The sequence below is a fragment of the Gracilinanus agilis genome, chromosome 2 (genome assembly GCF_016433145.1).
Source record: "Gracilinanus agilis isolate LMUSP501 chromosome 2, AgileGrace, whole genome shotgun sequence".
In the NCBI taxonomy this organism is placed as follows: Eukaryota; Metazoa; Chordata; class Mammalia; order Didelphimorphia; family Didelphidae; genus Gracilinanus; species Gracilinanus agilis.
Genome location: NC_058131.1, coordinates 480,710,633 through 480,727,541, shown reverse-complemented (window position 1 = coordinate 480,727,541; position 16,909 = coordinate 480,710,633). Strand labels below are relative to the sequence as shown.

Genomic DNA, 16,909 nt, shown 5'->3' with positions numbered 1-16,909 from the left:
CCTTTTCCCAACTCCCTGATTGGGTGGCCGATTTGGGACAGTGATTGCTGGGTGGAAAGTGAGTCTCGGAGGCGCTCAAGGCAAGCATCTCCTCCTGCCTGGCGAGACCAGGAGCTGCGGAGCCCAGTTTGCAGTTGCAGCCCCCGCTACATGTGGTCGCCGCAGCTGGTTGTCCGCTGAGTTCTTCTCGCCCTAGACCAACTATGGGTAGCTACTGGAGAAGTTTTCTGCCCTTGACCTTGGCTCTCTTTGTGGGTGTGGGTGATGCCCAGAGGGATCTCGGGGGGAGGTATGAGCCCGCGGGCAGGGACCGGAGCCGGCTCCGGCGTCCTGGGGTCAGTCACTCCAGTGCGACTGTAGGCAAGGTGTACAGCCTGTTCCGGGAGCAAGGAGGGCTTGGCCCAGGTCTGCAGCACGGAGACCTACCCCAGCCAGGTTGGGGACACCTGAGGAACCCTACCGACGGGGATTTCAGGAGGCTTCAGAGAGCACAACAGAACCGTAGAGTCCTGCCACCTGTCCAGACGTCCTCAGTTACTCTACGACAGCAGAACCCACCGTTGGCCAGGACTGCCTCGACTCTGCTGCGCCCTCGGACGGGGCAGAGAGTCCGGGCTGCACCCCCGCCCCCCTCCCGAGGGCGACTGATGGGGTAAGCCCAAGGGTGTGTGTATGGGTGTATAGTTACTATTTTCGAGTAGTTCCTTGCCCAAGTTATATATCCCAATGTCTGTATGTACTTGCATATGCGTAAACTTACATACACAGTTCGGATTCTCTCTCTAGATATCTCTATATGGCAAGGGGGTAGGAAGGGGCAAGAGGTGACAGATATCTATTATCTATTTCTTCCTTCCTTCCTTCCTTCCTTCCTTCCTTCCTTCCTTCCTTCCTTCCTCCTCCTGCCCCTCTCTACCCCCTTACCACCGGCACCTGCTTCGTCCCTCGAGCTTAGACCCAAACTTTGAGCCGCTGTTAGAGAGCTACCCCTCCTCAACTGTCCCGGCTTAGCTTCTCTACACTGCCCTCAGTTTCATCCTCCCCTCTAACTTAACTCTCGAAACCCCGAAGTGTTTGCACACCAATTCAACAGAGAAAAAAGAACTCTACTTGGTCTAAGGGGAAAAAAAAAAGTGCCCTGGCGTCCAGCCGTGCCTCGATGTAGCGGGCAGGACGAACAAGAGGCTGAAGATTTTCTTTACCTGGGTTCGCATGGTGTACTATTATGCTTGAATCCCGGAGCGGCGGCCCCTAGGGGATAGGTGGGACGGGAGTGTGGGGGCTAGCCTGGGGTGGGGGCCGAGGAGGTGCGGAGGTCGACATTCACAAGTGGAGTGCATTGGTAATTGCTGTAAGAGGAGGCCGATCCTACTTTGGGACTCATTTTCCGTAGGAAACTTTGGTGTTTGTTTGGACGCGTGGGTTTGTCTGAGCGTGTTCTAGAGGACACGACGTTTGAATAGGATAGAGAAGGGGGAGGGGACGCGGGAAATGCATTTAGTTTAGTAAGAGTTTAGTAAATGGGAATAGAAGGAAATCTATACATTTCAGACTTGGGCTGAGGCTGTATGTATGTGTGTGCACCCATGCTTGCTCCTTGGAATCCTCTTTGTGGAACTGAGCTGCCTCCAACAATGTACAGATAAATTCCAATTCCCTTCTCGTTCTCCCACTGTAATTAATAGTCTTCTTTCACTCATGCCTCCCAATTCTGCTTCCCCATGAGAACTCACGGTTTCCACGCTCCCTCTGCTGGCTCAGCTCTGTGACCTTCCCCTGCCTAGGCTGCAGAGGCCATTGCACAACTGTGTGCTAGACAAGTGCCTGGAGCCTGACAGGTGCCTCCAGAGGTGAACTCCTTGTTATTGGGAGTTGGCAATGCTGGCCAGGGGGTTCCCCAACTCTTCGTCCAATTTGTACATTCTACTTGGACCTTAAGGATCTTGATTTTACTTGTATTTTGGTGGAGAAATGGCAAACCATTCTCTGACCAAGCTCTCTCTCCATCCATCTCTCTGTCTGTATCTATCTCTGTCTGATCTTTCTCTCTTTTTCTCGTGCCCCCAATCTATCTAACCACACACACATAAATTATGCAGCTTGTTTGTATGGAAAATAATATTTTCAATAATCAACTTTGCCTTGCCAGGGTAGAAGTAGTACTCACTCGTTTGTTAGGATGATTGTAATGGAATTCTCCCCCCCCCCCCATATTTCTGGGTGTTTGTGTTCTTCACATCCCTCAGGCAGGTTTCATTTAAATTTTCTGCCTCGAGTCAGAGGCGCTGAGGCAAGGTAGGTGGAATTGAAAAAGGTATGTAGGTCAAGAATTGAGGAAGTAGAGAGGTAGTACAGTGGAAAGCTGTAGAATTGAATTTTGAGTCAAGGGCCAGGATTTGAATCCTGGCTCTGCTACCCATATGATTTGGGTTAAGTCACTTAAACTCTTTGGGCCTCAGTTTCCTTCTCTGTAAAATGAGGGCAGTAGAAAGGACCTCAGAAGACATCTGTTCCAATTGATCTTTTTTACAGATTAGAACTCTGAAGCCTAGAGATTTCCATTGCCCCACACATTCCAAAGCAGTAATATCTGAATCAACACTGATAATACACGTTGGTTTCTCCACCTTAATAACCCCATCCCCAGCCAGTAGGCATTTGGATAGCCTGAGTTTTTATAATCAGATTCATGTTTTCCCTGACCATCTTCACTAATAACAAAGTTTTTGAGTGTGGTGAGGTTTGACAAATTCAAGAATTCAACAAACAAATTTCTTAAGCATCTATTATTATGCTGACATTGTAGATTACAAAGATGCAACAAGGCACAGTCCTTGGGGTTTTTACAAATTAGTAGGAGGGCTGATGTATACCAGTCACTACAGTAAAAGTTACATGAAGGGGAGAGTTCCAGGCAGAATGGAGAGATTTGAGGTAGAGGTAGCATTTCTAATTTGGGGAATGCTCTGAGGATGCCAAGATGCATGAGGCACAGCTCACAGACTTGTAGATCTAACAACAGATTTGGGAGAATGCAATAAAAACATCAAAAGAAAAGAAGAATTGCCAATAACCTTTGGCAAGTGCCCCCTAAGTGGTTCCTTAGGAGAAAATGCTCTAGTAGTTCCAGGGAAGGAGTGATCACTGTAAATCGAGACTATTAGGGAACAGTTGAGAGGTGGCAGGAACTGAAGAAAAGAAAGAAAGATCTTGAGAGAGAATAGACAGTCTAAAAGGGGTTGATGATATCAGCAAAAATACACAGATAAGAGGCAGCTAGGTGGTTTAGTGGATAGAGAGCTAGACCTGGAGATGGGAGGTCTTGGATTCAAATCTGACTTCAGACACTTCCTAGCTGTGTGATTCTGGGCAAGCCACTTGACCCCAATTGCTAATACCTTCCTCCTCTTCTTCCCTGGCACCAATTCTTAGGATCAATTCTAAGACAAAAGATAAAGATTTCTTTTCTTTTCTTTTTTTAAGTGCACAGGTAAGAAAACAAATTCAGTTGAACTATAGAATGTCAGTAAATTAACATTTTTAAGCATCTAATATCTGATGAACACCATGGTAAGTACAAGGAATACAAAAAAAATGGCAAAAGATGTTCTGTCCTCTCAAGGGACTTACAATCTAATGAAAGGAGACAACATTCAAACAGCTGTGGACAAACTATGGGTAGGATAATTTGGAGCTATTTCAGAGGGCAAGCACTAGCTTTGATGGGGCTTGGGAAAGGCTTCCTATAGAAGGTGAAATTTTCTCTGGGACTTTAAGGAAGCTGGTTGGAAGAAGCTAGGGGGCAGAGACAAGGAAGGAAAGAATTCCAGATATGGGAGGCCATAAGTGAAATTGCCCAGAGTTGGGAGATGGATTATCTTGGACCAGGAACAACAAAAAGGCAGTGTTACTGGGTCATAGAATATATGGGGGTGAAGTGGGGAGTGGCAAAGGCAAAGTGTGGCGATAGGCAGAACAGGTAGATCGGGGGTAGATTATAAAATATCCTAAATGGCAGATTGGAGAGTTTGGACTTTATCCTTTATAATGGAGAGTCCTTAGAAGTTTGGGGTAGGAAAGTGGTATGCCTAAAGTGATACTTAAGGAAAATTAATCTGATGCTGATAAATGTGTGTTTACACAGGGATTCCATGTAAAGTATGGCCAATTCACCATTTAAAGCAGGTCCACACTTCATATGCACACAGTGGCATAAGACATTACTTGTGTGCTCATCTTGGTAAAGGCGAAAGCTGCTTCCCCCTAACTCTAGTCTGTTGGCCTTTTGGGGGCCTGAGTGGAAGTGATCTGATTACTTCATTCGTCTTTTTCATCTGGTACAGTGGAAAGAGGTATGGAGCCAGAGATCCTGGCTTACAAACCCTCTGATTTGCCACTTAAGTCCTGTGTGACCGTGAGGAGGCTGCCAGAACCCCTGGGCCTTCCTTCCTTTCTTCATCTACAAAGTGAGGTTGTCAGACTAGATTTCTAAGATCCCTCCTAATTCCAAGGCTTTGATCCTATGATCCCATATCCACTGTGAGTAATGATGGAGACAGGCTGATTTCTGAGAGCTTGCCCACTGGCAGCTTAGCACTGAAAGCAAAGTGCCATCTGGCGGTGAAATCAGAAACGGCCACGTTCTGTTCCTAGGGGACTCTGGCCTGTCTGGTGGTTTACTCTTCATAGAAATTCCATTTAGTCCAACCACTTCCTTTACTGAGAAGGAAACCCAGGTAGGTGAAATAACTTGCCCAACATCACATAGCTCAAGATGGCGGCTTAGGAGCAGCAAAAGCCCAAACTGCTCTGACTAGCCTTCCAAACTGATCTTTAGAAGGCACCTCAAAAGGACAGGAGTCAATGCAACACAAGTGAGGGAGCTCTCCCATTGAATCCAATATCTCATAGCTCAAAAGCAACACAAGAAGTGACTGAACAACTTAAGTCTCTTGTCCTTTGCTCTTTGACACAGTGGTCAGAGCATGTCCAGGCTATTTGACTGGCTCGCTCTGATGGTCAGATCTAGGACTCGGTGCTAGCTAGGCAAGGAATCTGGATTGTTGGTCAATGAATGACCCACCAATCAGGGGCCCATGAGGCTAGGGGCTGACCAGATCATAGGAGCCTTCTTAGAGGGATGTATTGGTCTACAAAGTTCAGAGTACAAATGGTTGACTCCCATCTCCCACATATGAGGTTTTTTTTAAAATTGGGGCAGGGAAGGGGGTGGGGTTGGGGCAGCTAGGTGACTTAGTAAATTTAAAGCCAGGCCCAGAGATGGGAGGTCCAAATCTAGCTGTGTGACCCTGGGCAAGTCACTTGACCCCCATTGCCTAGCCCTTACCATTCTTTTGCCTTGGAACCAACACATGGTATTGATTCTAAGATGGAAGGTAAGGGTTAAACAAAAATCGGATTGGTAGATATTAGGAGTTTGGTATGTGAGTAGTGATGGCTATAGAACCATTTGGAAGGAACCTCAGAGGTCATTTGTTCTAACCCCTTCATTTTACAGTTAAGGAAACTTAGGCCTGAAAAGCATAAATGATTTGCTCAGGTTGTAGACTTCATTGATAGTTAAATTTCAGAGTCAGGAATGGAATCAGTCTTCTGACTCCATATCCATTTTGGTTTCCGCTGGACACTCCTCCAGCTTAGTAGAGCCTGAAGGCTTGCCTCCTACTGGAATAGCTTTCAAAAACCCAGAGCCTCTTTATTCAACAATGAGGTATCAGTGCCAAGCTATATTATGAGATCCTTATGTTTTGTTGTTGTTCAGTTGTTTTTTAATCTTGTTTGACTCTTTGTGACCCTATTTGGGGTTTTCTTGACAAAGATACTAGAGTGGTTTGCCTCTTCCTTCTCCAGCTCATTTTATAGATGTGGAAACTGAGGCAAACAGGATTAAGTGACTTGCCCAGGGTCACACAGCTAGTAAGAATCTGAGGCCAGATTTGAACTGATAAAATGAATCTTTTTTTTTTTAAACCCTTAACTTCTGTGTATTGGCTCATAGGTGGAAGAGTGGTAAGGGTAGGCAATGGGGATCAAGTGACTTGCCCAGAGTCACACAGCTGGGAGGAAGATGAATCTTCCTGAGTCCAGGCTCAGGGCTCCAACCACTGTGGCGCCTAGCCACCCCGCTGACCCATCCTTGTGTTAGAGCACTGACAATAAAATTTATTGCACAATAGTTCTCTTGATGTTGCTCACACGTTTTACCTCTCACCTCTGTACCTTTGTCCCATGGGGGACAAGGGACCAATGGGAGTAGTACGAATCCTCTCTCTTTTATCTGACTCTTTGAATACATAGTTACTTACAAAATTTACCTTAAGAGATATGTCCTACATGATACCTTTCCTGACCCCTTCCATCCTGCTATTGCTTTCCCCCTCAAAACTAAAATGTATTTATTTATCTTTTAAATAATAATTAGTATTCATATAGCAGTTTAGGGTTTTCAAAGTACTTTACATATGTTTCCTTGATTGATTCTCATAATAACCTAGTGTGGTAGGTACTATTATTATGCCCATTTTACACATTAGGAAACTGAGACCAAAAATGTTTAAAGGCTTTGCCCAGGCAGTATCTGAAGCAGTATTCAAACTCGGGTTTTCTTTGATTCTAAGTCCATCACTCTTTTTACTTCATTACCTAGTTGCCCCCATAGGTACACAAATTGTTTCCCCTAAAAGGATGTAAATTGTAAACTTCTTGAGTTCTTTCATCTTTGTCCTTGTAAACCAAACCCAGCACGTAACATGGGGCTTAGGACACAGAAGATGCTTAAGAAAACCTGTTGACTTATGGTAAGCAGTGATAGTAGAATTCATGTCTTATTCCCATCCAATTTATCGATGCTCTGTTGTCTGCTTACCGTTCATCTCTATCGGCTTCAAGGAGTCTTGCGAGCCAGGGTCAAATTCATGCTTCATCCGGCTTAGTGTTTCATCTCTGATGGGAGCATCAAAGGGTGGGTTAGTGGAAATGGCCATTCTCCCTAATGCAAGTTCTCAAGGCATATATCCTAAATTGTTAACAGAGTAGGAGAGAGGGATGTTTGCCCCCAGTAAGCTTCTTGGGATGGTTTCTGTGCTATTCATAGCCCTTTACTTTCATCCCCCCACAACCTCTGTGTCCTCTGAGTCCATCAAGCCCAATTCTTTTTGTTCTCACCTCCCACGATTACAAACCTTGTAATCATACAAGGGAACAGTAATCAACAGATGGGGCAGCTAGGTGGAACATTGGATAGAATGCCAGGCTTGCAGTCAGGAAGACCCGAGTTCAAGTAGGCACTAGCTATGTGACTCTGGGTAAGTGATTTAACCCTGTTTACCTCAGTTTCCTCACCTGGAAAACAAGCTGGAGAAAGAAGAAGCAAACCACTCCAGGATCTTTTCCAAGAAAATCCCAAATGGGATCATGAAGAGTCAGACACAACTGAAATGACTGAACAACAATCTACAGATGGATGTGCCATTTCTACCATTCCTCTGCCAGTTCCTCTCTTCCCCCCCTCCACTCAGTTCCTAGAAACCTTGGGAGGGTCCTGGGGCCTCTTTCCAAGTATTGGAGGCCAAGACTCAGGAAAAGGTGTGACTGACCAATCACTCTACTTAGTTTTCTTGGAATAGGCCTTGGTGATGAAAGAAGAATGCTTGAGGGCATGGGAGGCTTCTGGAAGAGGCTAGTGCTAGAGATGTCTGATTCAGGAAGGTTGAGCTATGGGCCAGAGAGGTGACTTGGCTGTAGGGGACATTCTTGGAGCTCCCTGGGTGGCAGTTCCCCTTAATGTTGGTTCAGAAGGCTAGGAATGGGCCTCAGTTTTTTTGGGTTTGTATTTTTTTTTTGAGCCAAAGGAATTTATTTTGAATTCTTTGTGAGGCTCCAAAAACCACACAGGCTTTGGGGTCCACTCAAATGTCAAACAACTCCTAAGTGGGACCAGATGCTCCCCAATGCTGTCCACAGAGGTTTAAAAATGGCCACCATTCTCAGCTCTGCCCTTCTGAACACTCCAGACTTCTTATCTCTTGTTCTTGTCGAACTACCCCTAAGCTCTTAGCTTCCCTTTCTCTAATACAGGTCTCCCCACTTCTAGTTTCAGCCAATTAACTCTAGTTCTAGCTTGCCTGCCTCTGGTTCCAGTCAACCTTCTAATAGTTCTAGCCTCAACCTCACTTCTAATAATTCCTCTTTTTTGCTTCTTTGTACCCTGAACAGGTTGGAGGACAGAAGGGACCTTAGTTTCCTTGCTAATCTTCATCATCATAGTCCAGAGAAAGATTCTATCCTTTTCCTCCATAATGTGGACACACAGATCATTCTTCTGCTCTACCATACCTCCTCTGCATATGATCTTAATTTTCATTCCAGCTTTTCAACCCATTTTTTCTTCACCTCTGAAATTTGTGCTTCTCCAATCCTCACTCCTCCACTGCCTTCTTCCATCTCTTGTATCCCTGATCATCTGAGACAATTCATCCATCCATTTCAGGCTTTTGGAATCAGGGCCCTTTATACTGAATATCTAATGCCTTTGTAGGAAGTTTGTCCAAAATCTAGGAGGTGGATTCATGATGCACGGTGCTGCCAGTTAGTGATCTCAAAGCATCAATCAGTCAACAAACATCTTATAAGTATGCACTATGTGCCAAGTAGGTGGAAATTGGTGAGGGTGGGGAAGAGGGGACATTAGCAGCTAGGGAAATAAGGAAAAGCTTCATCATGAAGTATTTATTCATTCATTCACCTAACACTCTATCATTACTGTCTGGATAGCACTTATATTCTGCAACTGTGAAATGGGCACATCTTAGAAACCCTTTGTCAGGTGAGGATACCTGAGGATGAATAGTCTGGTGAATCTCACCTAGGTCCCTTAAGCCATACTATACTCATAGTATAGAGCTCAAAAATGACTAATGATGACGATCGTTAGTGATTCTGATCATGGACAAATCAAGACCAAAAAGACTTTAGGACAGGGGTTCTTAACCTGTGAACTTAAGACCAATACTTTGCTTAAGTTTGTTTTCTCTGTAATCTTATATATTTTATTTCATACCTTAAAAAACACTATTTTGAGAAAGGCTCCATAGACTTCACCAGACTTCCAAAGGAGTACATAGATTTGTTTTACCAGCCTGCCAAGTGGGACCATGATATTAAAAAAAAAAATAGTTAAGAATGCTTTGTCTTAGGGAGAATTTCTCTAGTCTAAAGCAACTCTAGGACCTTTAGCCCAGCCCTGGGTCATCTCTAGTTCAGGGATTTAGGCCTGTCTTAGAATAATCCCTTCCCCCACAGAGCTAGGCCAAAGTCAAGGAGGGATTTGCCTACAGTGACATTTGCTTCCTGGTTCCCTCAGAGATTTGTGATTTCATCAATTTAGGGATTCCTTATAAAGATGCAGACCATAACCCATCCATCGATGTCTATTCTGTGTGATTCCTATCCTTACTCTCCCATACACTCACCACAGGGTCTCCCCAACCCATTAAGACCTCACTCAACTTCTCTTGACATTGTGAGGTTAGCAGTGGTTCATATGGACTTGTTCTTGCCATGTGATCAACCAGTCTTCTTTTACCCTCATACATTTCCTGGATGACATCCTTTATTCTACCTTTCCTTCAGAATCCTCTGTGTGTAAGTAATGTGTTGTGGCGTACCCATGTGCCTTTTCATTGCCATCTGGGTGATTTTCAATTCTTCTAAGACTGCTATGTCCCATGTCTCAGCCATTCAACAACTAGAAGAATATTGATTTTTTTAATGGTAGGCTTTTATTTTAGGAAGATGTTTGAATCAAAAGAACTCTGCCATTTCCTCGAGTCAATCTAGATAGCTCTCTTTCTCTTGGAAGAGACATTGAGGTGGTACAGTGGACAGAGCACTGGGTCTGGAGTCAGGAGAATTTAAATATGACTTTAGGTGCTTACTATCTGTGTAATCCTGGGCAAGTTACTTAACCACTATTTGCCACAGTTTTCTCATCTGTAACATGGGGATGATAATAGAAACTTACTTCCCAGGGTTGTGAGCTTCAAGTGAGATATTTGTAAACGACTTAGTTCCTGGCACTGGCACATAGTAGGCACTTCATAAACATTTCCTCTCTCCCTCCTTCCCCTCCTTCCCCTCCTTTCCTTCCTTCCTCTCTTCCTCCCTTCCTTCCTTAATTTCTTCCTTCCTTCCTTCCTTCCTTCTTTCCTCCCTCCCTCCCTTCCTTCCTTCCTTCCTTCCTTCCTTCCTTCCTTCCTTCCTTCCTTCCTTCTTTCCTCCCTCCCTTCCTTCCTTCCTTCCTTTGTCCATTCCTTCCTTCATCTCTTCCTTCCTTCCTTCCTTCCATTTGAATGTGGACTCATCTTTTTGTCTATCTCTCTTCTGTGCCCTCTTCTCTCTTCTCTCTATTCACAGAACCACAATCCTAGTTCAGGACCTTTTTATCTTGCCTCGATTATTGTAACAACCTCCTGACAGGTTTCTACCTCTGCTTTCTCAAGACTTCTACTCAGCTGCCAGTGATTTTTCCTCAAGAATAGGTACAACTGTGTCACTACCCTGCTTATTGAGCTCCATTGATTCCCAGTACTCTATAGCAAGAGAGCCCAGGCTACTCAGGTGAGAGTTCAGTAGGAGAGCCCCTTGGTTACTGACATGCAACAGAAATGCTGAATCAAAGAAAGAAGCACTCTCTATTCCCTAATGATTCATCTCATACCTGCTAACTGACACTCTAGCACCAGTCTTACCAAACTTATAGTTTAAAAGAACTCACACTAAGTGTGATTGTTTATAATTCTCATATTTTTTACATAGTTCTTTATCCTGCTATCCCTTCCCAAATTATAAGCATCTTGAAGAACCAGGTCATAGTTTTTACTACTTTCACACTTTCCTTTCCTCAGCTCCCACCACATGATGTCCCACACAATGTACAGTGGGTAAAACTTGACTGACAAGCCCCAAACAGGCTAAAGGTATGCTGTTTCAGAAGGGAACAGTAATGGGAAAGGGATGTGGGTTATCTGAAGCTGGTCACTGACTTCAGGCAGATGTTCCCAGAGTGCCTTTCTCTTAATACTATTGTGGTCATGCAGGAGGAACGTCTGCGGGGGACGTTGCTGCTCAGGATGGACGACTGCCAACAGCACCAACCAGTGCATCAAACGTGAGTTGAACCCAACTCTTCCAAATGGGGCATTCCTGAGCCTGTGGGAAAATTGTGTTCCTTAACCTTCTCCATGTACTTAACATCCCGCCCCCTTCCAAAGGAATTGATGGGGGTGGGGTGGGAAGGGTACATTAAAATTTTTTTAAATTGAGAAAATGAATTGCATATTACATTCTTATTTGTGTTTTAAAAGGTCCCCAGTCCTAAGGTTATAATCCCACCTTCAACACTTAACACCCTCTGTGGTGCCTCTGGTCAGGTCCTTTTCAAGTTCTTATTTCTAGGCTTTGAGAACTGGCTTATATCCAGATTTCCTGCATAGTTCTTCCTCAGATGTCCATTGTTCTCCTCTCTCCCATGAAAGATGGCCACCATTTAACTTTCTCTACAGGCAGACAGAAGGAAGCATCTATGTAGCTGAAAGTTTCCTGACCTTGGTTGGACCTGACTTGTATTGGCTGTGTGGCCCTAGATAAATTAATTTAACTACTCTGTGACCCAAGAAATCTTTAAAAGATTTTATTTTAAAAAGAGAGATAATCTCCAAAGAGAGATTTTTAAAAAACTTTGAGAGATAATAATCTCCAAAGAGATTTAAAAAAACTTTATAAGAGGGGCAGCTGGGTAGCTCAGTAGAGTGAGAGTCAGACCTAGAGACAGGAGGTCCTAGGTTCAAACCTGGCCTCAGCCACTTGCCAGCTGTGTGACCCTGGGCAGGTCACTTGACCCCCATTGCCCACCCTTGCCAATCTTCCACCTATGAGACAATACACCGAAGTACAAGGGTTAAAAAAAAAAACTTTATAAGAGAGATAATCATCTCCAAAAAACCTACATCATAGTATTATTGGGAAGAAACAGCTTTGCAAACTTTAAAACAAATGAGTCGTCATTATTATGACCTTCTTGATTATTCTTCCTTTGCAACTGCTGCTACAGGCAGAGACAGAATATTTAGAAATGCTCTGAAGATTAGTTGGTGGGCGGTGAGGTCAATGGGAGGGGAGGAATGAACAGAGTGAAGTCTGAGAAAAGAAAGATCATAGGATTGTAGATTTAGAAATTAGCCCCAAAAGATAAATCATAGATAGTTGAACTAGATATTGAATTCAGGTCTTCTCACTCCACATTTAAATTTACTGTTGTGTGGAGATGCAAAGCATGGAATCCCTGCAAAGGTACAGGGATAGCCTCACCCAGAATTCCAGGGGACCCCCCTGGAGAACTTTGGGTGAGGGGGCAGTTGAGAAGGGTTTGAGACAGTTATTTGGTAGAGGTGGAAGTGAGCAGACACCCTGCTTACCTCTCCGTACTTGGGGGTTCACTTGAGAGGCCATACTGTATTTTTTAAGATATATAATCTCAACTGGGTCCTTATTGCAGCATGGCAATCCTTTTACTACTCTCTAATTGATTCATATCCCACTCTCTTTGGAGTCTATTCTAAACCTCTTCTTATCTCCTTAAATCTCCCATACCTCCTCTTCTTTTCATTCTCTCAGTTGAAAACCTTGCCTCAGACTTAACTGAGAAAAAATTTTAACACCCCCCCTCCCCCGCCACATACACCATGATATATTTTAGGATTAAATGAATCCAAAACTTATTGGCGATGCACTTTATTAACAATATAATCAATAATATCACAAAGTTATAAGTATTTATTTACAATGTTTTAGCAGAGTGACCTCTTACCCACCACTGTAATTGATGACTTCTCCTCACTTCTGGAAATACAGTTCTATCATTCAGTTCCTTTAAGGTAACAAGACAAATCTCTCCTCAGTAATTCTCTTCAGCTTCTTTATAAGAAAAAGATGAAAGTAGGTTTTTGTTCGTTTGTTTGTTTTAGGAAAGATGATCCCTCCTTGTTCTTTCTGTCTTCTCTGTCTTCTCATCAGATATAAGAAGAGTGTCTTAATCTTCTTTCAATTCATTAGTCTTAACTCCAGACTCCTTACAAATTCTCTTTGTAATATTGCTTCAAAATATACAATTGTCAGGGGCAGCTAAGTGGTTCGGTGGATAGAGAGTCAGGCCTAAAGATGGGAGATCCTGGGTTCAAATCTGCCCTCAGACACTTTCCAGCTGTGTGACCCTGGACAAGTCACTTAAACCTTGTTGCCTAGCCCTTCCTGTTCTTCTGACTTGGAACCAATACCTAGTATCCATTCTAAGACAGGGTAAGAGTTAAAAAAAATAAGACAGGGTAAAGATAAAAAAAAATACCTGACAGTTCTCCTAAGAAAGTTTTTCCTTATCTCCTTTTTGAATTCTCCATAATTTCTCTCAAAACATCTCCATTAACCCTTTTCTTAGTTTCTCAATAAACTTCCAGCCTCAACTGCCAAATATTAAATTTGACTCTTACAGCTACAATACCAGTAACTATCACATCTGCAGGAGAGGCCTTTGAAATGGGTGTTACATTTCTCCTTGTGGCCAAAAGTTTTCAGTTCCCTGAAAATAATTTGGAAAAATGCCAAATCTATGTTAATATTATGTTGCTATTAAAATATGTAATTCATATATAATAATGCAAAATACCATTTGACTGGTTTTTAAATAATAGAAAATACACAATTATGATAATTCGTTGTTCACTCATTCAGTTGTATCTAGATCCTCGTGACCCCATGGGTAGCAGTGGTCCATGCAGTATTCTTGGCAAAGATACTGGAATGATTTGTCACTTCTTTCCCCAGTAGATTAAGGCAAACAGAAGTTAAGTGACTTGCCCAAGCTCACACAGCTAGTCAGTATTTGAAGCTTGATTTTGAACTTGGGTCTTCCTGACAATATTGAAAATACATTATATATAATTCAACAATGTAGCTGAAGAAGCAAGTATTTCTTCAGCAACTTCAATTTAATCTATTTACATGAATTGTTGATTTGTCCTAATTCTACTTTTATTTATTGATCTTTCTACATCTATATCTAAATTGATTGATGTCATATGATCACTAACAGTATTTTTAAATTCTACAGTTTGTTTCATTACCTTGGGGGGATTTGATGGCTGAGATTCTAGGCAATCAAGGTAATATCTCTTAAGGCATCCCTTCCTCTCTTGCCTGACTTGGTAGCCTCTTTGGTTCTAGGCAAAATTATTAGGATTCTAGATACAATGTCTGCTTTACTTGGAGCAGTGCTTCAGGGAGGAGCTTTCTGGGCTGAATGGGAAACAAGTTGAGATGCTGCATTCTGAGATGACTGTTAAATGTAATGGTTCTCTTTACTAGTTTTTTTTATTAGTTCTTTTGTGTCAAGCCTATGTCTTGTTTCATTTATTGTAAACGTGGGTCTTTATTTTATTTTCTAATTTCTTCTTCAATTGAGATATCCCATGTTAAAATTTTTATAACTGACTTATAAATTTCTGTTTCAAATTTCTCCAATATTCTCTGAAAAGTCTTTCAGTAAAACTTTTTCATCTAACTTCAATTCTTGATAACAAGTTCAGGCTTCATACTTTTGCTTTTTCTCACTATTGGCTTCTTTATTGCATCTTAATTGCCAAATCTGATGGTCTTCTCTCATTCTACATCCTTTGAAATGGGTGTTACATTTCTTCTTGAGGCCAAAAGTTTTCGGTCCCCTGAAAATAATTTGGAAATAGACCAAATCTATATTAATATTATATTATATTAAAATATAGGATCTATATATCATAATGCAAAGAACCATTGGACTGGTTTTTAAATAAGAAAAAAATGCCCCATTAGGAACAGTTCAGTTGTGTCCAATTCTTCGTGACTCCCTGGATCATAGCATGCCAATGATGTCCATGGATTTTCTTGGCAAAGGCACTGGATACATTTGACACCATCAGCCATCATTTTTTCCTGGATACTCTCTTTTATGTAGGATTTTGTTGATACTGCTCTCTCCTGGTACTTTGCCTACCTGTCTAGTTGATTGTTGCTTCTCTATCTCCTTTTCTGGCTCTTCAACTGTATCACACCCTCAAATTATTAGTGTACCTTGAAGCTCTGCTTTGACCCTCTTATCATCTCTCTTTCTACCTGCTCTTGGTGGCCTAATCTGTTCTCAAAGATTTATCGTTTCTATGAAGAATACTCCCCAGGCTATCTATCCAGTCCTATTCTCTAGAAATGAAGACAATGTCCAACTGCCTGTTGGCATGTCTAAAACATCATTTCTCCTCCCCAAACTGACCCCCTTTTCCTGTGGGGAAGATATGTAACTCAGTGAATAGAGTGCTAGGCCTGGAGCCAGGAAGGCTTATCTTCCTGAGTTCAAATTCAGCTTCAGACACTTACTAGCTATGTGACCCTAGGTAAGCCACTTAACCCTGTTTACCTCAGTTTCCTCATCTGTAAAATGAGCTGGAGAAGGGCATATCAAAGCATTCCAGGGTCTTTGCCAAATGTAATAATTAAAAATGGGTTTGACAAATATAAGAATTTTAAAAAAATTATTGTGGTCACTGTTTATAAAATTAACTCTTAAGTCATGAGGCTGTTAGAGTTTAGAGACACAAACACAGAGATCCTCCTTCAGCAAGAGCCACCAGCATAGTAGCAGAAGAAGAAGCTCCTCAGAATGCTCTCAGCTGGTTTTTATAAGCAGTTTTCTCCATATCACTTCCTATCTCTCTGGTTCCTCCTTCCTTTCACTGTGGGCTGGTCTATCACATCTCAGGAACCCATCAAAGTCTCTCAATTTGCCTAGCATTGCCCAGGGGTCAGTGTCTATGGGATCCACCTCCTGTCCTCTGAGGGTATAAACTCATCAAAAGGATTCACAAGTTCCTAACTGATTAAGTTAAAAGGGTGGGGCACTCTAAGTACTTGATTAAGTTAAGATTTTAAAAATTCTCTTTCACACCAAGAAAACCCAAAGTGGGGTCATGGAAGAGTTGGACATGCCTGAAATTTTTATCAAGGTTACTACCACCCTCCATTTCTGCTTTGGGTATATGGGAATTGATCTGGTTGTTGACTGAGTGTCATCTTCTACTGTATCTGGTTCCTTTTTCCTCCTCTGCCTCTACCCAGATGATATGAAAAGGGGAGAAAGATGTTTGGAACTAATTATAGGAAGACAAAAGTCTTAGTAGATTCAGGGAACGTGAGAAATGGAGAGAACAAAGAAGCATGGGGAAGAGATCTCAGCTCTAGAGTTGGAAGGGATCTCAGAAGTCAGTTAGTTCAATCCTTTCCTATTAAAGATGAAGGAATTTAGGATAGAGAGGCAAAGTGATTTCCCCTAGGACCTGTCAAGTAACAAGACCAAGGCTTGAACCTAAGTCCCTTGACATTGTATCTGGTGCTCTTTCCTCTGTAACATGATAAAGAAAGTTGGGGCAGTAAAGTCACTTTGGCCCTTACCAAAAAAGAGCCCTGTGGACAGGAGAGTTTGGTTGTGAATTGGGTATTCCTAGGAGATGAGATGAAAAGATAAAAAGGTGCTGTGACTTTGAAGGGAATAGGCATTCTCCAAAGTGTGATGAAAAGGTAAAAGGGTGCTGTGACTTTGAAGGAAATAGGCGTTCTCCAAAATGTTTTTCCTTGTCCATTAGATGAGCCCATTCATGCCTGGGCTTCTACCTGGGCACTGGAGTCCCAGAGAAGTTCTCATTTTCTAAACATGCTTATAATTTTCTAGCTTTACTATTTGCCATTATGGAATTTCAACAATGGAAATATTGGTTTGTTGACTCTGCAGAATGTTGGTGATAACGTGTGTGTG

General features: G+C 42.5%; 1 protein-coding gene across 1 annotated transcript in view; it reads left to right on the top strand.

Moving 5' to 3' along the window:
- The first annotated feature begins 203 nt into the window (after positions 1-203).
- The window catches only part of LTBP2 (latent transforming growth factor beta binding protein 2), a 198,074-nt gene continuing 181,368 nt past the window's right edge, over positions 204-16,909 (top strand). The window contains exons 1-2 of the mRNA XM_044662078.1: positions 204-652; positions 11,118-11,188. Of these exons, the coding sequence (XP_044518013.1) occupies positions 204-652; positions 11,118-11,188 (520 nt within the window). The remainder of the gene's footprint in view (positions 653-11,117; positions 11,189-16,909) is intronic.